This window comes from Actinia tenebrosa, unplaced genomic scaffold (assembly GCF_029948245.1).
Source record: "Actinia tenebrosa isolate PJP-AT-01 unplaced genomic scaffold, QUT_ActTen_1.0 PGA_scaffold9__36_contigs__length_13948895, whole genome shotgun sequence".
NCBI lineage: Eukaryota > Metazoa > Cnidaria > Anthozoa > Actiniaria > Actiniidae > Actinia > Actinia tenebrosa.
Window position 1 is genome coordinate 1,307,261 of NW_028292586.1, and position 23,687 is coordinate 1,330,947.

General features: G+C 43.3%; 2 protein-coding genes across 2 annotated transcripts in view; both read left to right on the forward strand.

The window, feature by feature from the left end:
• LOC148904456 (uncharacterized) overlaps positions 1 to 23,687 on the forward strand; it is a 130,809-nt gene that overhangs the window by 66,363 nt on the left and 40,759 nt on the right. The gene's annotated exons all lie outside the window — the stretch shown is intronic.
• On the forward strand, positions 12 to 1,422 carry LOC148904460 (uncharacterized). Its single transcript, XM_089024968.1, has 2 exons — positions 12 to 17; positions 863 to 1,422. The coding sequence occupies exons 1-2, from the start codon at positions 12 to 14 to the stop codon at positions 1,403 to 1,405; spliced, it is 549 nt and encodes a 182-aa protein (XP_088881094.1). The 3' UTR covers positions 1,406 to 1,422.

The window sequence follows — 23,687 nt, forward strand, 5'->3', positions numbered from 1 at the left end:
AAGCAATTAAAATGCAGGTAAATAGTACATCCCGGGCGATGAAGGACCACATAAAATAAAGTAACTGCATGTATACCACACTAATACTATGTCATATTATACACCTGGATTGCAAGTATACCACACTAATACTCTGTCATATTATACAACTGGATTGCAAGTATACCACACTAAAACTACAAGTGGAAGGAATTGAGAATATGGAAACTGTATTGGTTTCCATATCTGCGAGGCGATGCTCACGTTTTTTTCCACTGAGCCAAGAATCTAAGGAATCAGCATAACAATAGGCCGTGACAACAATACACCAGATAGAGTAGATTTTTTAACATTTTTTTAACCGATTCCGTGCGTGGCAGAGATGCAAGGGATTAGCCGATATGGTCTGGGGGCCGGCTGGTCTCTCCCCTGATGCTTCGGCTAGAACATTTTCTTGCGTAATTCGTGCACCCAAGGGCAGAAGGATTTATTCGCCGTCAGGTCCGAAGTCCATACGCCGCCTCAGCTCTGCGGATGTCTCGGGGGTATGGCACCTTGGAATCGATTTTTTGTTTTTAATTATTTTTGTGGACTCAAGTCCAAATACCACCTTTTGAAAGATTTTTTTTTCTTTTTTCACCGCATTAAATTTTACGAAATATTTTTATTTCTAGCAGTTTATCCAATCTTCCTATGACTTTTATTTATTTATTTACTTATTTATTTATTTGTTTACTTATTTATTTATTTACTTATTTATCTATTTACTTATGTATTTATTTATTTACTTATTTATTTATTTATTCATTTATTTTCTAATTTATTTATTTATTTACTTATTTATTTATTTACTTATTTATCTATTTACTTATTTATTATTTAGCTTATTAGCACAGTATGCAACGACGTAGAGATTGAGCCCTTGTTACAATCAATCTCAGATGAGAAACTAAGCAAAGGAGCAAACAAAGCTGCAGACGCAAGACTTGACATCCATGCACGAGGTTTCTGGGAGAAGCAACGTTCTGCCTTTTTTGACGTAAGGGTTTGTCACCCAAATGCAGATACGTACAAAGATCTAGATCTACCCAAAATCTACAAGCTACATGAAAATGACAAGAAGCGGAAATACACCGAAAGAGTAAACGAAATCGAACATGGAACATTTACTCCCCTTGTCTTTTGTACAACAGGAGGTATGAGTAAAGAATGCAAAACATATCACAGCAGGCTTGCTGAACTGATAGCCCGAAAGAAAGGTGAAGAGTACCACAAAACAATGGCATGGATTAGGGCCAAGACTTGTTTCTCTCTGTTAAGATCTGCACTTGTATGTCTACGAGGCTCAAGGACTATAAAAAGAACTTATAATGATATAAACAACATAGACTTAGACATTCAGGTTGCTGAAAGCGCCATTTTATAAATTTAGATTTTTAGCTTATCAACGTAGATTTTTAGATAAAGATACATAGTTATATATTTAATATATATTTCAATTTTCCTTATTAGTCAGTTTTTCATCTTATAATTCCTTCTTCTTTGTAAGTATTATATATTAACATATTCATATTTAAATAATGGACAAATTCTATTCGCTTTTTACAATCTTGAAAAAATGTATAAATATTTAAAAATTATTAATTATTGATTAGAGATTAGTGTTATTATTAATTATTGATTAAAGACTATATATTTATGTATAAAAAAAATAAATATAAAAAACAATTTACTTATTTATTTATTTATTTATCTATTTAGTTAGTTATTTATTTATTTACTAATTTATTTATTTATTTATTCGTTTATTTACTAATTTATTTATTTATTTACTTATTTATCTATTTACTAATTTATTTATTTATTTACTAATTTATTTATTTATTTATTCATTTATTTATTTATTCATTTATTTACTAATTTATTTATTTATTTATTTGCTGTGTAAAACCATTTAAGTAAAGTAACTGTAAAGATAGATTTTTAAACCTCTGTCACGCTAGTCCAACAGCAGTACGTATTCCTTCCCATTGTACAGTTCGTGGTAGGTTTCCACAGCCACAAGTCCAATAGCGTTTTACACGATTACTCTCAGTAAATAGATATAACAAAGCCTTGTGGGATCGAGTTGTGGCTAAACTTTGTAAGCAAATGCTTTTGCTACAAGGAAAATTAGAATAATCTAGGGGTATTCCTTTACCTGATTTTGGAGTATGTATCTTTTGACCTGATTGTGGAGTATTTTTTTCCTGAAATTTATTGTTTCTCTTGACCGGCTGCCGGTCATTACACACTTTACCCTGCATTGACTCAACAACCTGCAGCCGGTCAAAAAAAAAAAAAACAACAACAACAAAATGTAATCGACATGCCAGTTATATTTATTTCTGAGCGCACGTTCGATGATTTTATACGTATGCGAGTTGGCATAAGCGAGTAAGGACGTAAGCGAGTTGACCTAAGTAAGAGTTAATTACCGAGAACGGAGGCTATAAGCCATATACATCCCGAGAACCGCCATCCCCAGTGATGTATAGGCTTATTGCCGACGTTCGAGGTAATTAAGTATTTTACTTATCAATTGAGAAGGTCTTCTATCAAATGTTGCTCATTATAAATGCGAACAGTCTAAATATAGTTATTAACCGGACTACAAATATACCACACTAATACCATGTCATATTATGCAGCTGGACAGCAAGTATACCACACTAATATCATGTCATATTATGCACTTGGACTACAAGTATACCACACTAATACAATGCCATATTATCTACGTGGACTACAACTATACCACACTAATACCATGTCAAATTATACACCTGGACTACAAGTATAGCACACTAATACCATGTCATATTATACACCTGGACTGCATGTATACCACACTAATACCATGTCATATTATGCACCTGGACTGCAAGTATACCACACTAATACCATGTCATATTATGCACGTGGACTGCAAGTATACCACAGTAATACCATGTCATAATACACACCTGTATTACAAGTATACCACACTAATACCATGTCATGTTATACACCTGGACTGCAAGTATACCACATTAATACCATGTCATATTATGCACCTGGATTACAAGTATACCACACTAATACCATATCATATTATGCACCTGGACTACAAGTATACCACACTAATACCATGTCATATTATGCACCTGTACTACAAGTATACCACACTAATACCATGTCATATTATGCACCTGGACTGCAAAAATACCACACCAATACCATGTCATATTATACACCTGGATTACAAGTATACCACACTAATACCATGTCATATTATGCACCTGGATTACAAGTATACCACACTAATACCATGTCATATTATGCACCTGGATTACAAGTATACTACACTAATGCCATGTCATATTATGCACCTGGACTACAAGTATACCACAGTAAAACCATGTCATATTATACACCTGGACTGCAAGTATACCACACTAATACCATATTATATTATACACCTGGACTACAAGTATACGACACTAATACCATGTCATATTATACACCTGGACTGCAAGTATACCACACTAATAACATGTCATATTATGCACCTGGACTACAAGTATACCACCCTAATACCATGTCACGTTATGCACCTGGACTACAAGTATACCACAGTAACACCATGTAATATTATACACCTGGACTGCAAGTATACGACACTAATACTATGTGAAATTATACACCTGGACTGCAGGTATACCACATAATACCATGTCATATTATACACCTGGTCTGCAAGTATACCAAACTAATACTATGTCATATTATGCACCTGGACTACAAGTATACCACACTAATACCATGTCATATTATACACCTGGACTGCAGGTATACCACATAATACCATGTCATTCTATGCACCTGGAATACAAGTATACCACACTAATACCATGTCATATTATGCACTTGGATTACAAGTATACCACACTAATACCATGTCATATTATGCACCTGGATTACAAGTATACCACACTAATACCATGTCATATTATAAACCTGGACTGCAAGTATACCACACTAATACCATATCATATTATACACCTGGACTACAAGTATACGACACTAATACCATGTCATATTAAACACCTGGACTGCAAGTATACCACACTAATACCATGTCATATTATGCACCTGGATTACAAGTATACCACACTAATACCATGTCACATTATGCACCTGGACTACAAGTATACGACACTAATACTATGTGAAATTACACACCTGGACTGGAGGTATACCACATAATACCATGTCATATTATACACCTGGACTGCAAGTATACCAAACTAATACTATGTCATATTATGCACCTGGTCTGCAAGTATATCAAACTAATACCATGTCATATTATGCACATGGATTGGAAGTATACCACACTAATACCATGTTATATTATACAGCATGGACTGCAAGTATACCACACTAATACCATGTCATATTATACACCTGGACTACAAGTATACTACACTAATACCATGTCATATTATGCACCTGGACTACAAGTATACCACAGTAACACCATGTAATATTATACACCTGGACTGCAAGTATACCACACTAATACTATGTGAAATTATACACCTGGACTGCAGGTTTACCACATAATACCATGTCATATTATACACCTGGTCTGCAAGTATACCAAACTAATACTATGTCATATTATGCACCTGGACTACAAGTATACCACACTAATACCATGTCATATTATACACATGGACTTGCAGTATACCACAATAATACCATGTCATTCTATGCACCTGGAATACAAGTATACCACACTAATACCATGTCATATTATGCACCTTGGATTACAAGTATACCACACTAATACCATGTCATATTATGCACCTGGATTACAAGTATACCACACTAATACCATGTCATATTATAAACCTGGACTGCAAGTATACCACACTAATACCATATCATATTATACACCTGGACTACAAGTATACGACACTAATACCATGTCATATTAAACACCTGGACTGCAAGTATACCACACTAATACCATGTCATATTATGCACCTGGATTACAAGTATACCACACTAATACCATGTCACATTATGCACCTGGACTACAAGTATACGACACTAATACTATGTGAAATTACACACCTGGACTGGAGGTATACCACATAATACCATGTCATATTATACACCTGGACTGCAAGTATACCAAACTAATACTATGTCATATTATGCACCTGGTCTGCAAGTATATCAAACTAATACCATGTCATATTATGCACATGGATTGGAAGTATACTACACTAATACCATGTTATATTATACACATGGACTGCAAGTATACCACACTAATACCATGTCATATTATACACCTGGACTACAAGTATACTACACTAATACCATGTCATATTATGCACCTGGACTACAAGTATACCACAGTAACACCATGTAATATTATACACCTGGACTGCAAGTATACCACACTAATACTATGTGAAATTATACACCTGGACTGCAGGTATACCACATAATACCATGTCATATTATACACCTGGTCTGCAAGTATACCACACTAATACTATGTCATATTATGCACCTGGACTACAAGTATACCACACTAATACCATGTCATATTATGCACATGGATTGGAAGTATACCACACTAATACCATGTTATATTATACACCTGGACTGCAAGTATACTACATTAATAACATGTCATATTATGCACCTGGATTACTAGTATACCACACTAATACCATGTCATATTATGCACCTGGACTACAAGTATACCACACTAATACCATGTCTTATTATACACCTGGACTGCAAGTATACCACACTAATACCATGTGATATTATACACATGGACTACAAGTATATGACACTAATACCATGTCATATTATACACCTGGACTGCAAGTATACCACACTAATACCATGTCATATTATGCACCTGGACTACAAGTATACCACACTAATACCATGTTATATTATGCACCTGGACTGCAAGTATACCTGACTAATGACATGTCATATCATACACCTGCACTGCAAGTATACCACAATAATACCATGTCATATTATGCACCTGGACTGCAAGTATACGACACTAATACCATGTTATATTACACACCTGGACTACAAGTATACGACACTAATACCATGTCATTTTATACAGCGGGACTGCAAGTATACCACACTAATACCATGTCATATTATACACCTGGACTGCAAGTATACCACACTAATACCATGTTATATTATGCACCTGGACTGCAAGTATACCACACCAATACCATGTGAAATTATACACCTGGACTGCAGCTATACCACATAATACCATGTCATATTATACACCTGGTCTGCAAGTATACCAAACTAATACCATGTCATATTATGCACCTGGACTACAAGTATACCACACTAATACCATGTCATATGTAACCGTCGGCAAGGCGCTCAGCTATGAATCAGATTGCAAGTGGTTTTGACAAAAGAATTTATTGAAAAATTCACACAACTTTACAATACACGAAAAAAAAAAAACGGGAACGAGATTACAGGATATCTCTTTACATCGAAGAGAATTCCTTGTCTTGATATGTGAAAATATCCGTAGACAACGCAACGTCTTCAAGAACTTTTACTACACTGATTTAAGCTTAGTTTGGGCCTACTTTTATGGGAAAACCTGCATTCTTAAGACCTTACACATCCTACGCAATGTTGCACGCCCTAGGCGCAAACAGGATGTCCCAAACACGAACTTACGTAAACAAGCGCCAAACCTAGGCATGACTCACTGTAATGTAATTACGTACGGAAATTATTTCTTGCTTACGCATTTTCCACGCAAACAGTTAACTAAAGAATTACATTTCTATGTGTACACGAGGCATTCCTAATTAAAAATATAGATTTATGACTAAATAATTACTGTCCAAAATAGTGTCTTTTGACTCTGTCACACTTGCCCCTCCTTTTTGTTTGCTTCGTCCTCGAGCAAATTCAGGAACAATGATACGCAGGTGGACTCGTCAGTGCTGAAGTGCGGATCTTGGAAGATTATAGAGGTTGCTGTGTTGGCCTGCCGTTGTCCTTGTGGAACGTCGGAGTACAGGTGCAGCCAGTTCTTCCTCAGACGCATCATCACTATCATCATCATCATCAGGTTCAGCTGGTTCTGTCATTGGTTGAAAGGCGATTGTCATTCCTCCAATGTCATCTTCTTCATCTGATGATTCTGGCGATGCAGTACATGTTTGTCTAGACCTGTCAGCTTGCTTGTGTCGTCCTCGTATCTCCAGCATTGGTCTTGGACACACTTGCATTTCTCCTTGACTAACAACTTTATCTCCTCCATGTCCATCAGCTCTTTCAACGACATATGTATTGTTGTCTCTTCGTTCGACGATTTTGTACACTTGGTTGTCCCATTTATCTTGAATCTTGTTTCTTCCTCTGACTTTACGGTTGCGAAGGAGTACTCGCTCTCCAACTTGTAGTGGTTCGGCCAGTGCTCTGCCCTTCTGGTCATGGATCTTCTTTCTGACGGTAGCAGCTTCCTTCAAGTTTTGTGTCACAGTGGTATAAGCTTCTCGTAGACGAGTCTGGTGCTTGGTAATCCATTGCTGGTTGTCTACTGTCACTTGTCTGTCATCATCAGGAAGTAGAATGTCCAAAGGTAGCTTTGCATCTCTACCAAACATCAGGTAGAAGGGTGAGTATCTAGTCGTTGCATGTGGCGTAGCATTATAGGCGTAACATAACTCTTTCAGGTGTTCAGGCCACCTTCTTTTCTTTTCTGCTGGTAGAGTTCTTAGAAGCTCATGTAGTGTACGGTTGAATCTTTCGCACTGCCCATTTCCTTGAGGATGATAGGGGGTTGTCCTTGACTTCTTAATTCCATACACTGCACACAACTCCTTGACTAGTTCTGCCTCAAATGACTTGCCTTGGTCAGAGTGTATTCTTTGGGGGATTCCATACACAAGGAACCATTCTTTAATCAGGGTCTTGACTACGGTTGTAGCTTTCTGATCACGGGTAGGTACAGCAATTGTAAACTTTGTGAACACATCTGTTAACACGAGGACATTTTCTCTTCCATCTGTTGCAGGCAGCAGCAGGTAGGGGGACTCGCGATCGATGCCAAAGATATACGGGTTTAACTCGCGGATTTACGAAGACGGGTACAGCAGATTTATCGCAAACGGAGGTTAAAATATTCCTTAGATATACATGGCCACCATCAACGACATTCAAAACAAAACTGTGCGCAGGCTCGGAAATCAGGTGATGGATAACTCAGACGCTGACTTTGTCTTCGCTACATTTATGGAGGGAAAGACAGACAAAACTATGAATCACAAAATGGCTGAAAAGATAATCAACAGAATGCCGGCCGGTGACTACCGTTTGGAGTTGACATTCGTAAAGTACTTAGACGGTGAGTGGATAATAGAAAAGGGTCGTAATCCTATCAGAGCGTCTGGTAAGCAGAACCTGTTCGTTTTGAATAAGCACACACGACCGGGAGCACTTGAGGGAATAGACATGCTCTTCTACGAGGTCGCTTACCCGGTTACCGTGGTCATCTACGGTGCATACGAAATTAAGAAGCCGGACGTTAAGAAGCTTAAACCAATGCGACATCCTGGTAACTGCGTTGGGAAGCTGGTTAGGGAGTTTTTCGAGGATTCCTCTCGGGGTGGTAAGCTTACGCCAAAAAGAAGAGAAGCCATCAGGAAATGGGAGCATTCTACTCGTAAAACTGGAGGAACCATCGAAAACATCAAGAAGTTGGAAACCACGTTAGGAAGGCGAATCCATGTGAAAGATATCACCGACGGCTTTATTTACCCAGGAACGCATAAATACGAAGGCAAAGGTGCTCCCATAGTCATTTACCAACACAACGCGCACGCGTGGAGGGAGTTGAGGTTCCCAAGAAAGAAGGAGACAAAGGTCTATAAGAATTCCCCATTGACAGAATTAGTTCATGAGAATTCTATTTGGTTAATGGATTCAGAAGGATGTCAATTCATGACGCAAGATGGTACTTTATACCGACCAGAAGTGGAACATCAACGCATTAAAAGCGCCTGCGAAACCCTTGGTGAGGACTTTTCAGACGAAGTGCTCAGCTCTCGCAGCTTGGACTTCTTAGCCGCGAAGAAAAGGAACGGCTGGAAACCTACCCCAAAAGAGTTCAAAGATATCTCCAAAGCTTGCGTAGAACACGGTCACGGCGGTCTTTGGAATATGGAGTACAACGAAGACGAGTATGTGTCGTTGGATATGAAACACTGTTACCCCGCCAGTTTCAAAGGCCTTGGGGATTGTAAGGAGTATTATGACCGTTACGGACATCCAGACTCCCAATTCTTTAGGGTGTCACTACCGGGTTACTACGACGCCCCAGCAACGGGGTTCATCAGACTGACCACCTGGGAGTTAGCAAAAGACTTACATCCCATAATTTACGCGTGGTATGGGAAGCACCTGCAGGAGAAAGAATGGATACCCATACCCCTACTGAAGTTCCTCGAAGAGCGCAAGCTTTTAAAATACACAGCGCATGAAGCCATACTCTGCCATAGCGCCTTTACACAATGGCTTCCAGAGCACAACCCCACAGCGCGTGTGGTCATAGGTAAATTCACACAGGGCGCAAAAGAAGGCGAAAAACACATGCAGCGACGCTTAATAACAGACGCCGGTGAGCTAAGCTTCCTCATAAAACGTGCACATGACCAAGGAACAATGGTATCCGTAGAGAAATGGGACTACTTCATAGAAGGTCAAAAAGAACAGAAATGGAATGCGCTGTGTTATTACCAAGACCATCGACCACAGTATTACCATCTGCGTGCCAGCATGCTAGCATATGCGCACATCAATCTCTTAGCAATGCTGCTACGGTTTGACAAAGAGGACATCCCACGCGTAGCCACGGATTCCTTGTATGTAAAGCCAGAAGTGTTAGAGAAGATGAAGGAATTCTACACTGCCGATGAACTCGCAGAAAGTGGCCAATGGCGCGTCAAAGATGAGGAGATAAAAGCATGGAGAGGCCGTGTAGAATATCACGGAGAACATCCTTACGGTAGCGTGGAACCAACCGGGGAGCCTCTACCGTCGGTTGCGGACCCAATCTCTTACCAACGCTTCTCTTACCTTTACGGAACGGGAGGCAGTGGTAAAACTACAAGGGTTTTGGAACTCTTTCCAAAGATAAAGGTGTTAACGCCAACGCACCGTCTGGAAAGAGAATTAACGGAGATGGGTTACGACGCGCAGACCTACCACAGCTTCTTCCGCTGGAATGGTCAAAAGTGGGTACCAGAAGCCATCCACGACATACCCCCGGTGATACTTTGGGATGAGATTTGCACCGTTCCTTTAGAAATCCTGCAGGAATTTGTAGAATTCCTCCGTGGAAAGTGTCAAGTGATATTCGCCGGAGATCCTTGCCAGCCTCCTCCAATAACCGGAGAGATGCCCCATAAATGGTTAAAAGAAATGGTAGACCACTCCGAAGAAATTAACACCGACTACCGCAGTAAGGATCAAATAAGAAACCTGAAAGCAGAACTTCGGGGCCTTAGTGACGCGGAACAAAACAAGATACTACGCAAGAGGGTACGAGCGAAGAAATACGAGGACTTCCTTCACACATGGCATCCAAAGGATTTGGTGCTAAGCAGCAAACGCGCATCACAGTCTCGCATACAGAAAGACTTGCTAAATATACACCGAGAGCGCTTCCCTACGCATTTGGTGCCCGTTTCTTACAAACCCCACGACACCCGCATGCAAAAAAGAGACGTCTGGGTACCTGGTACCGACATCCAACTGCAAAATGCGGTAACGCATGATAAAGCCTGGGTACCCATAGAAAAGGTGGAAAAAATGACCTCCCATCCAGACTGGCGCTTAGGTTATTGCATGACAGTCCACAGCGCGCAAGGGCTTACCATAAAAGAAACGCTGTGGATCATAGACCAGCGGCTGTGTTGGAGCAACCTTATCTACACCGCCGTAAGCCGTGTGGAGTATGCCAAACAGTTAAAAAGAGCCTGGGGTCCGCAATTGCGTTACGACCGCACCCCAGAAGACGTAGCTAAGGAGAATATCGCCAAGAAACTCCTTCGCTACAAGCGGCACGACGAAGAAAAGAGCAAAGATCCCCGCTATGCGGGGATAAAGTTTGACCTATGCGTGGACGACGTCTATAAGAAAGGGGCGCGGTGTGCCAAGTGTAACATACCTCTACTATGGAGGTTTGACCCAAATGACGATCAGCAGTTCTCCGTGGATCGCATAAATAATAAACGCGGGCATTGCAGAGGCAATGTAAGACTGACATGCCTAGAGTGCAATCGGGCGCGTGGAGCAGCACTACTCTGAGTCTTTGGGGACTATGAGCAGCTCTTCCTTGACAAATCCACGACTTGGGCCATCTAGGTAATACAACACGGGCTGCCCTTCCTTGGTGACGGACTTCGAAATCTCATACGTTTCCAGGGACCAGTTAGGATCCGTGGCTCTCTTACTGCCACCTTCGAGTTCCCCCGGCTGATAGAGGTATCTGACCACTATGTTGCGGGGGAGCTTTTTTTCCTTCAGTCCGACCGCCCTCGAACTTCTGACGTAGGACTTGTGTTCCACGTGTTTCTTTTTTATGGCATCCTTGGGTTTCATTCCCGTAGCCCTGGCCGCCTCGTTATTTAAAGCCACGATGACCTGGGGGAGCCTCTGAGTCCATTCCCTGTTGCGTTTGGAGGGATCTTCCAGCTCTTTCCAATACTGGTATCCAAAGAGACGCTCGGCCAAGGTCTTGTTGAATCTTTCGACGATGCTCTGACCCCTGTGGTACTCTGCTTCGGCTCTTCTAATCTTAGTGTCGTGGTCTTTCAGGGTCTTAGTAACCACGCCCATGAACTCTGTCCCCGCATCCACTTGCAGCAGCTTAGGCCATTTCAAGACGCGCTTATAAATCCTACCTAGGGCTTCTGCGACTTCCCCAGAATCCTTGCTGGTTATGGGTTCGGCGTCCTTATATCTGCTTGCGACATCAACTACGGTCAAAGCGTACCTATAGGTCTTTTTTCTCACCTTGTCGTGCGGTAAGAAAAGCAAATCCGCCTGATGAACTTCATTGGGGGTATTTACGGTGAAGCTGGGCCTGGGAATGTACTTAGGCACGGGAAGATAAACCTGCCAGAGGGTTTGTTTTTTCAACCAGTTCTTAGCCGTTTCTTCTGATACCCTGGCCGCGGTCGCAAGTTTCTTGATGGCCGACGCTCCTTTCCAATAGCCTTCAGGCCCATAGTAAATCCTTTTGAGTTTGTCCTCTACGCGGCCCATTATATGAATAGAATCGCGCTTCGCTTGATTCAAGCGAAGGATAAAACAAGATTGATCTTGCGTCCGTTGAAATCCACCGTCTTTCCGTCCACTTTGATGGTGATGTTTATGCTTTCTACCAAATTAGACAAGTCATAGCTCAAAGAAATGGGGGTGTATTCTACTGGGTCAAATGGATTACCTTAGGGCAGAAACTTGGACATAAGAGAAGACTTTTCTCCATTGTTGTAACTATGAACTAAATCGCAATAGACTTCGTAAGAGGATGCGACTTTCCATTTCACAGGTATGGCTGTGTTGGTAATTTCCTTGCCTGAGACACCTAGTAAAGATCCTAATGCATCAGCTTTTCCTAGGGTTACCGAGAAATTGTTAGGAAGATTATGTTTGAAGGTCATTTCGTGCGGCAGCCCTGTGGTGAGAGTATAACCGCGCTTGGCGAGCTCCTTAGCAAGGGTGATTGGCGTGTAATGTCCATCGGGTAGCATTACGCTTTGATAATTGTTAGATCCCTTATGCACGGTGACCATACCATTGACTAAATTATACCAAGAATTGTACAAAGAGCAACTAACCAGCCGAACCTTATGGGCTTTAATGGGGGGATTCAAATAAGTGGTAAAGTTATTTTTATCGCTTTCCAAAAAGACGATCATTATATTCTAGGCGCCAAAGGCGCCACTAGAGGCTAAGCGCAGCTTAGACTAAATACGCCAAAGCCACGCCTCCTGCCAGCCCTGCGACTCCTACGAAGACCAACTCATTGTCTTTTTGTTTCTTAGAAGGCTGGTAGTAATTCTTAAACTGAGGCCTTTTCAACCCCGTTAATGCCGTGGGGTGCGCCTGCGCATAGAGCTTAAAGGCGTAGTCTGTGTTTTCGAAGTTCTTGTCTGCCTGCATTTTGTCTTGGTAGTTCTTATCCAACCAATCCCTGTAAGCTTGTCTTTTTTCGTTCCAAGCTGCCACGTCCCGCTGATATTTCTCCAGCGCTAAGTCGTGTCTCTTCCTTTCGGCAGCTAAATCTCCGCTTTTGTCGCCTCTAACTAATCTATCTAAATACTGACCACCATAATTAGCTCCAGTGAATGCTAAAGCTGCAATGGCTCCGCCTACGACTACGCTAGCCATTTATATGTTAGGCAGGTACTTTTCCTTCCGTAGGTAATCCTTTACCATGATAGCCCCGCCTACGGCAGCCGTCATCTTAGCAAAATTAGCGAAGCTCTTGCTTGGGTCTTCAGTAAAGTCTTCTTTGAGCACTTTCTTACCTACCCAACCAATACCCGCAACGATGGAAGTAATGATAGCTGCTTCTTCAACAGTTTTCAACAACGCGGTCGACATTATATTACAAAGCGAGAAGGAAAATCTAGGTCGCCGCGGGTGATAAATCTACTCCATTTCAGGGATCTTACTTTTTCTAACAGCCGGTTCCACAGGTGCGTGATATGTTGCGGCCTCCCACTTTACTTTTGGCTTCGTAGCCCGCCATTGTAAGTAGAGGCTGCCTGCTGCTATAGCAACTCCTAACGCGCCAATGACGTACCCAGGATTAATAAAGGATTCCTCTTCTTTTTCCTCCACCTTTTCTTCTTTTTTGGCTTTGTTCTTTTTATTCATCTCCGCGAGCTTCTTTCCGGCAGCGACTCTGCCCGGAGATTTAGCCTTGGTAATCTTGGTATCTTCTACGGGTGGTTGTTCTTCGGTGCCACTCATCTTATATTAAGGGACTTGAAGGACTTGACAAGTAACTTGATGACGACTTGACAATGACTTGGCAATGACTTGACAACGACTTGACTAAGTACTTGAGGTGACTTGACAACGACTTGACTAAGTACTTGAGGTGACTTGACAACGACTTGACTAAGTACTTGAGGTGACTTGACCAGGTACCTCAGCAAGTGCCGCCTGGAAGACCTTTTCGACTTCTCTGTCCTTTTTGAAGTCCTTCCAAGACATCGTAAGTTCCTTCAAGTCAACGTGCTGAGCTACGTGAAGTGCCGCAGAGGCGACTGCCATTAACTTACCGCACTTCAAAGACAACCACCCGCAGGTTATCTTAAGTTCTTGGGCGATGACATAGTCATCACTAATGTCCTTCCGTAGTTGCTCCACGTCGTCTATGGGCAGCGCAAGTCCAAGCAATTTAGTCGCAAGTCGAATAGCTGAGTCTGCTACGGCGTCCGTGGTCTTACTTGCAAGGGCGGCCTCGTATCTCTTATGGAACTTTTTAACTTCCTCTTCCGACAGCTTATTAACTTGCTCATGGGTAAGTTCCTTGCCTATCATTTCTTTGCACTTCCCAGATGACACAAGGATGTTAAGTTGTTCCTTGAGGTTGCTTTCATCTAGCTGCGTGGGGACTTCATCTAAGAGCTGCTCAATGTCCATATACATTAGGAATCATAGATTCCAACCGTGTAGGGAAACCTCAAAGAGAAGATCATCTTGGAATGTTGGTGCGTTTTTAAATGCCGCATGTATTCGTGTAACTGTTCCTTGGATATCTCACCGCCGTAGTCAGAAAGGATGGTTTCCAGGTCAGACTTACTTGGAGTATAAAATACTACGAGAGAGCCTATGTTTTCCCTGAAGGGCTTAGAGACGCTGGTAAGCTGCTGCGAGAGCAACCAAACGCTGATATTGTCGTGTCTGCCGCTGAAAGCGAGCTTAACGAGCTCGGAGGTGCGTCTTTTTACGTCGTCCCCGCAGGCGATGTCATCCAGTATAAGGAGGGTTTGCGTGTCCTTGGGGAATTGTTTGTGCCAAAACTTAAGATGGCCGGATAACTCGTTAGGATCTAAGATATCTACAAAGAAGTCGTCATCTTTCACTCCTATGCCCGTCCAGGTGCGGTTATTCACGTAGGTGGGGCATAATAGCACGACGTAGTCGAAACGGTATCTAAAGGGTCCTAATAGCTGCTCCACTACGAATTGGGTCTTTCCGCAGCCGGTGGGTCCTACTATCAGGGCATTGCAGGGAATATGGTTCATTATATATACGATGGAGCCAGTGGAAGCAGTGCAAAGAATTGTCGCCGACGCAAAAGATAAAAGAGACACCATAGAAATGCAAAGGGAGGAGATAGACCGGTTAAAAGAGCGCGTGCAGGAATTGTACGATGAAATGTGCGGTCTGAAGCGCGCGGAGAGGTTTGGTGCGCTTTTGACGATGGCGGGCTGGGCGAAAGATTCCGTTAAGGACTTCATGCGGTATCCCTTATAAGGGTTAATAAATTCTTATTATATAATGAAGTGTAAGGATTGCGACAGGGAGTTCAGTAGCAAACAGGCTTTGCAATATCACCAAAAAAAGAAGGTATGTTTCAAAGAGGTGGATAACGTCACCACCTGTGGCACTTGCAGCCGGCAGTTTAGCAGTAAACAGGCGCTGCGATATCACGTGGAAGGAAGGGTGTGTTTGAAGTCTAAGGAAAGACGCTGTGCCGATTGTAATCGGCTCTTTAGCACGCCCCAAATGTTGCAATACCACCAAGAAAATAGGGTGTGTTTAAAGGATGTGTGTGCGCGCTGCGGGGAGCTCTTAACTGACGCATGGCATCAACATAGATGTCGTGGTAATTATGATTTGGACGTCGTATGCGAGGAGCATGGTGATATCGCTGCGAGATGTTGCCCAGCGGAAACCATAAGGAAGTTAACTCTTCGTAAGAAAGAAATAGACCAACGCTTTACGGAGTTCGACCGCGCCGAAGGTACGCGCTGGGAGAACGCAGAGTATTGGAGTGCACCCTGTGACGCGTGTGGCGGCTTAAGGAAAGGAGATGATCATATCTGGCAGTGTTTGTGCCCGCAACATCATCCCCGCGGTTTTAAGGAGTACTTGGATCGTTTTGATGATTGGCATGCCCAAAACATGGAGGTAAGGAAAGCCCGTAAGTAAAGCAGGGTTTGCGCAAAGAGTCTCAAAATGCACTCTTATATTTATTAATATTCTTTGATTGTTTATTAAGAATAAAAGAAGAAACATTAATAAATATAAGGACCCCTTTTGGAGAAGGTATGCAGAACTCAATAAGAAAAGAAGATACATTAATAAATATAAGGACCCCTTTTAAAAGGTATATGCTAGCCTACGCAGCCGCCTTCTTAGGAGGATTCCTAATCGCCCTTTCAATATATGGACTGTATTACTTGCGAACCACCTGCCGACTGCATACCGATACCCAAACCGCGTAAAAAATACACCTGCCTTCATTGCGACAGGGTATTCTCCGAAGGATCCTTTGTGGGGCATTGGTGCTCCGCGGATCCTAAAGCGCAGCGGACTTTAGCAGACGCGCTTAACTACAAAGAGGAGATGGAGTGACTCTTCTTTCAATGTCAAACTTCCATCGGCCATTTACCTTACCATAGCTGCGTAAGTGGGTGAATTCCTCGCCCTGAATTACGTACCGCACGCAATCCGGCGCCCAAAGGGAATATTCCTTGCCTTCTAAGTCTGAGGACTAACCGTAAACGGTCGATGTCTTCGAAGACGACGTAATTTTTTATTTCGTATGCTTTACCGTGGACAAGATCACGCCAGTGAGTCAAGCTGAGCTTCATTATACCTATGGAATATCTTTAGGTGCGTTTTCAAAGTGGCGTAGGACTTAAACCGCTTTACACAGCCCTTACAGGGAATACGAATGCCATCCGCGTAATCCATCAGGGCACGGCAGATAATGTCGTAATCGTTGCTAACCATCGTTAGGTAACCATTTACGTCAAGCTGTGAGATTTTCTTAGATTGCTTCGCGGATAAGACGCCGTTTCCTTTTGGGGTTTTCAACTCAATACACAACCCGCGGTATTTCTTATGCGCATTTAGGATTAAAAAGTCGGGTTGACCGGCTTGGTAGCCTTTTCGCCAGCAGGTTATTCGCTTGCTGTCTGAATCTTGAAGTTCGCCAAGACCCGGCGCTATGATGAAATCGGGGTAAAACCTACGTGTGTAGTCGACGACCTTCGCGTGTAGGTCGGCTTCATTTTCGATCTTGAATACTAACTTGTTTGGGCCGCCAAACCGCCTTTCTATTGCATATTTACCCGTTTTCTTTAGCGCGGGTAGGACTTCCTCAAAGACCCAATCACGAAACTCCACAGCTTTGGGTAGTTTGGAGCTAAATATCAGTTCGTACAAACCAGGTTCGGATATAAACACGGCATTTGGTTGCGTAGTAAAGGAGCGGTGATTCGCAGCCCCTTGTAGATCAACCCATTTTTTCTGGTATTTCTCAGATACGTGTGCTCTAATTGCATCTCTAGGGCGCTCATAGCCCAACGCCAAAGCCACCTCCTTTGCTTTGAAGTACAAAGTTTCGCCTTGCACTATGCATTGCAGTTTGGTTTCGTTGTTTTCGAATACGCGAAGCATTATATACCAACGATATTTTTTTATCAAAAGGATGAGCGAGTGGATCAATAGGCAACGCTCTTTAGCTGATTCATTTCTACGCTCAGTTGCGCGTCAGACACGACGAAGACGTAGCAGTTTATATTATCACCGTCGCCCGCACTGGCGTTTTTGGTGCGTTTGATCTCCAATGTTATGCCATCCTGCGTATTTACTAGACGTAAACCCTGGCCATGTAGGTCTTCGTCGTTAATGGTGCGCATGTCGATCCACAGCGCGTACTTATCATTGAAGAATTCCTCGGGGCTAATTTGGTCGCCAAACTTGCGCATGGCCTCTCTGTACACGTCTGCGGGCTTTATCCCCTGTGAGTAGACCTTGTTTGGAACGCCGTTTATGTTGACCCCTACGTTAGTAATGTTAGGGTTGTGAAAGGCTTCGGAGTCGCGCTTACCAGCCTCGTAGGGTTTGGCAAACACCAGCATTAGCCCCGTAAGACTTCTTCGTGGGAGGTTAATGCTTTGGTTGATAACCTCATCCGTCTTATCCAAGAAGCTAAACGTTTTATACATTACTACGTGGTCGTATAAGAATGCCTTCCCGGAGCTGTATTCCATGCCAGCGCTACGGGCCAGCTCTTCGCTGTACACCGTTTCGTACTGTAATTCTAGATTAGTGATAGAGTATGGGGTTGTCGTGGTAAGTGCAGTGCTTAGCCCACCAATGATGTTATTAGCATCTGCTAAAGTTACTTCAAACTGTAACTCGGATAACTGTCTTGGGTAATACACACCGTGATTCGTGATTACTTCAAAGTCTAATGGTATGACATACTTACTACCATAGGCGGTCTTTATTCGCTTTGCGTCTGCCACTGCGGTTTCTCCGCTGCCGTCAGTAGGTTGCGTTTTCGTAGGTGTGCGGACCTTACGTAGAATGACACTACCAATTCCTTGTTCTATCCTTTGCGCGCGGTCAAAGGCTGTCAACCATAAGTCTTTGTACGTGGTATACAGATCGTACCTATTTAAGTCCAGCAAGGATTCCCCAGCAAACTTGATTCTCATCTTAGAAACGATGTTGCGACCCACGTTGTTAACGATAATCCTTTCATCTGTGGGGCTTGACTGCACCGCTAGGTCAAACCTCAAAGCCAAGGTGCCGGGTACTAAGACTAGGTTATCCGTTAGGCGGGGCACGCCTACGTACAGGGTTTCCCCTGGCTTAGCGCTGCTGGGGGTAAAGGTGACCCGGTGAAAGGTGCGTTCTGCTTTCAGTCCGCCAACCTGCTTAGGTAATACGTTGGGATTTAACTTTGAGCTTATCATATATAATGGAAGTAGAAGGAACAGACCCCGACTTCGATCCCACCACTGAGGAAGGTCAGGCTGACATTAACGACGGTGATGAAGAACCGCTGCTTCCCACCCAACAAGTCGACGATTCCCTAAGGGATAGGATTGCAAAGGCCTTAAGACATCCCAAAGCACGCGAGTACACGTTTCCGCGTGAGCACATAGAGCTTCAAAACATGGGCGAGCCGGAAGCAGCCGCGCGGGAAACCGTAGAGTGGGCAGCGCGGGAGCTAGAGCTGCGCTACGACAACTTCGATGCTGACGACGTAAAGCTCACGGAAAAGAGAAACAAAGTCCTCATAAGCGTCCAAGACTTAAGATTTCCCGACAAAGACCGCTGGACAAAACCGCAAAACCTCTTTGATGAGGAGGGCAACGTTAGGGGTGACGTAACAAGATTAAAAGGCTTTCAACGTGCCACCAGAAGCATGTTAGAAAGGTTGGCAAACCTAACCGAAAGGACCAACCTGGAAAGGCGCGCCGAGGAGCTGCAAAGGGAGTTAGAAGAAGCAAAAGCAGAATACGATAGGAAAGTTCAAGTACTCGCCGACATACACGAAATAGAACTTGGGGGTAAAGACGATCAAATGCGCGAATTAGAAAATGAATTAAGTCACATTAGGCGTCAAAGAAACCAAATCGAGGAAAACCTTGGGCGCACCTTAGCAGAGTTGGACATGAGCAAGGAAGAAGCTGGGAACTTAAAAAGTAACTTAGCTAACTCTTTAGAGGAACGGCGGCAGTTGGTTGCTGAAATCAATGCCAAAGAAGAGCAAATCCGACAAAGGGAACAGGCCATCGAAGACCTTGAAAAGAACATATCTGAAAGGCAGGAAATAATAGCGGACCAGGCGCGTCCCGAAGAGGAAAGGGAGGCAGCCCAGAAGGAAGTAGATACACTTGAAATACGCCTTACGGAATTACAGGCACAAAAGGAAAACCTGGAAAAAGAGCTGGGGCTTACCACCAAGGAAAAAATAAAAAGAGCTCTGGTGAAGTATGGTATTCCGCTGGCATTTGCGGTCGCCATTTCAAGCGTAGTAGGAGTTATCCTATCCACGCTTAAGGCTACAGGCGCAGGCGTAAAGAAATTAGGCAGTGGGCTGACGGACTTGGGAAAAAAGATGGCAGCCGGTCTTCCTGGGCTGCTGGGTAGCGTCCTTAGCCTGGTACTTAGGACCGGCGGAGAACTGTTAAAGTTCGTGGGGAATAACATTTGGATCTTGGTTGTCGCTATTGGCGTGGTACTCCTGAAGAAGATGAAGGGCTGATCTTATCCTTGTATATTATGTCAGGCTTATCGTCGTCAGGCGCCCGAGGAGTTCTCGACTGGGGATAAGTAAAGATAGTATTCGCACCGCCTTGATAATGCGGAACTAGCGGTATGGCAGTCATAGTACTAATGGTCTTATGATGCCAGGTCCTGTCGGGGGTGTTAGCGTATCCGTCCGTGCTATTTATGAAAGCATAATAACCAAGATTGCTACTACCGTCAGGGTAAATCTGTAACTTAGCATACTTACAATTGACTACCATTTGAAACGTAGCCACGTAAAACGCCTCGTTACTAAATGGATATGGCTGCGCCGAGAAATGAGTAGGACTTCGATTGTTGGTCGATACCCTATAAGGGGCTAAAGGCTCATCGTTCTCGTCAACCAACCTAAACCCTATGATTCCCGCCCGCCCCGAGGTAACGATAATACTACAAACGATCAACGCAAGACCTCCAACTTCAACCCACATCCCAATGTCAAGCCAGGCGTGATCAGTATACCGCCCATCCCTTAAGTAATAAGTGTAATGGGCTTCCTTCCAATGTGGATTCATATATTAAAGGCTAAGCACCGTAAGAGTGCTTATGGTCTCGTGGTTATAGGTCGTATCCCTTTGATTTTCTATGCTATTTACGCAAACGCTCCCAGTGTCGTCTACGCGTATTTGCAGCTTTACCTTCCCATGGCAATCAGCAACCATGTGAAAAGTCCAAGTCGTAAGATTCTCAGCGCTATTCGTTGGCGGCTCTACGGAGAAATGCGCAGGCTCCCTGTTGTTTGTCTTCGCGCGCATAGGCTGCAGTACGCCATTCTCATCCAGGAACCTAAATCCCACGTTGGCATGGCTGCTCGTGCCAATGCAAATACTACAAAGGATCAATTTCTTTCCCGAGTAGTTCAAGTCTACAGACATGCCCGTGACATCAACCCAAGATGCCTGGGTGTATTTTTTCTCGCCTGTGTAAGTCGTATAAACACAATCTACTCCAGCTACGTAGGGGTTGTTCATCGCCATATATAATAACTCAGACCAACACCCGCGACTGCTAGGCCGGCTTTTAATAAGTTGTGGTCATATTCCTCTTCTTTTTTAGGCGGGCGCACTTTCTTAGGTGGTTGCGTATGGTGCACTTTTTTAGGCTGTTCAACAAAGTGCCTTCTAAGAGTGTCAGAGTTCACGTCGTTCACCCCAAACTTCATATCCTTAGTAGCTCGTTGAAGTTTGTTGTTGTATCCTACTACAGAACCAGTATTTATAGATAAATTACTAGGCATTAACCAACAACCCGGGGCTACTGCATAGTCCAACCTCGCCTTAGAATTTTGTATAGCTAGTTGGTAACGCTGTACGCCCTTGCTAATGTCGCCCTCCAAGATTGAACTTTCGAATAAGACCAAGGCTTCGGCTCGCGTTTCTTCTGCGGCGCCGGTATTCCCCACTATGCTAGATCGGGTGTTTACTTGGGCTCCAAGGATAGAATACACGTAAGCTTCTATGCTGCGGTTCAAACGGGCAAGGCCGGCTTTGGTTAGTCCTTTACCTTCTGGGGGTATGAAATTAAGATATTGCTTCGTTTGCTCGTCGTTGGTAATCTTGATAATCAGTGGATTAGCCCCGGCATACTTACCGCCCTCGTCTTTGAACAGAGGTCCGTCTCTGACTTCCTTAGTGGTTTTGGCATTTGGTTCAAAGAAGGTGCTACTGTCGTGAGTTTCCTTATGATACCCAGTGTTCCATCGTAGATTCAATGCATGAACTTCCCTGTTGCTTAGCTCGTGCCCACCAATCCCCCAATAAGCCCAAATATGCCCCAAGCCATTGTTAGCACCGACAGTGCATCTAAAATCCTTCCCTACAACACCAAACTCCTTACAAAGTCGGTCGTAAGCAGGAACGTTGTATTTATTGTCTCTTGGATAAAACGCGGCATCTCCCGGCAGCGCAATAACACCCATCTCATGCAGTATTCTTCGGACGGTAAAGTGGAAGTGAAACATGAATATTGAATTCTTCATCAAGTTTGCACTTACCCCACAGCCACTGGTGGCGCACCAAACTGCAAAGTTCAACTGCTGCGGCCAATAACGCATGTTAGGACCACTTAACCATTCATGGGCTTCTTTCGCGGTGGTATGATTAATGGGCACGTTTTTGAAGATATCTCGCACCTTTAACGGAAAGGAATGGTTGCTAGAGATCCGCATGTTCAGCGTTAGGTCCAAGCTTGGGTGTTTATCAAATGAAACTGCGGGTATCGGATAAGTACTGGTACCCAGCAATAATTCCTGCGACCAACCTTGCACGGGTTTAGGTGTGGGATGCTGCACAGATACCGTAGGCGTGGAATTCTTCAGTTGATTGTCTATTTGATTAACCAGCGTAGGCTTCAAATCCTCGTTGCTGTACATCCTGGAGCCGTTATAGTAAATCCCATCGGGTCTTCTTTCGAACTTACTAGGGTCTGCATGCGGAAACATCTTCCTAAAGGCCCTCCAATTCCAGTAATCCCGGTTGTCATGATGTGGCTGCTCCTCTACGTTATTCCCAAAAGCGTCGTACATTAGTATATATAATGGATGTTATACCTTCAGCACCTCCACTTTATCCTGAACTTCCTAAGGAACCTAACGAATTAAACGCCGAAAACTTCAGGCTTAATAAAGCGAACTTAATCCTGGCTTACTTGGAAGGGCAGGCAAAACACTATGAAAAAGTTAGAAAAAAGTACGTCAGAGCCAGGAGTACGCTACATAAGATTGCGATAACTTCAGGGTCCATATCTGTCGTGTTAACGGGCTCCGGCGTTGCTACTTCGCTTACTGGGCCGGGAATAATCGTTGGAGTTCCTTTGGCCGGCGTTGGGGCAGCCTGTGGTATTATTTCGGCTGTTGCTACGGGCATTATGAAACAGTTGTCAAGCAAAATATCCAAGCATGACACGACAATAGCTCTGTCAAGGGCTAAAGTAAATACGATCACTGACCTTGTCTCAAAGGCTTTGCGTGACAGAAAGATAGACGACGTAGAATTCTCGCTTATTCTGGCCGAAGAAGACAAATACGAGAAATTAAAGTCGGACATAAGGAATAAAAAAACAGTCGTAAAAGATCTTTCCGAGGAATCTCGCAAAAAGATCTACCAGGAGGCAAAAGAAGAGCTTCAAAGAAAGCTTGCTCAGTAAATATCGTGACAGGATTCTATTTACATATCGAACGTCAGTCTAGAAATTACGCGTAATCTTATGCCATAAGATTTATGCTAATTCCACTATCTTCTTGGAATCCATCCCAAGAGGGGGTGGTTGGGGTCTATTTTGTAAAA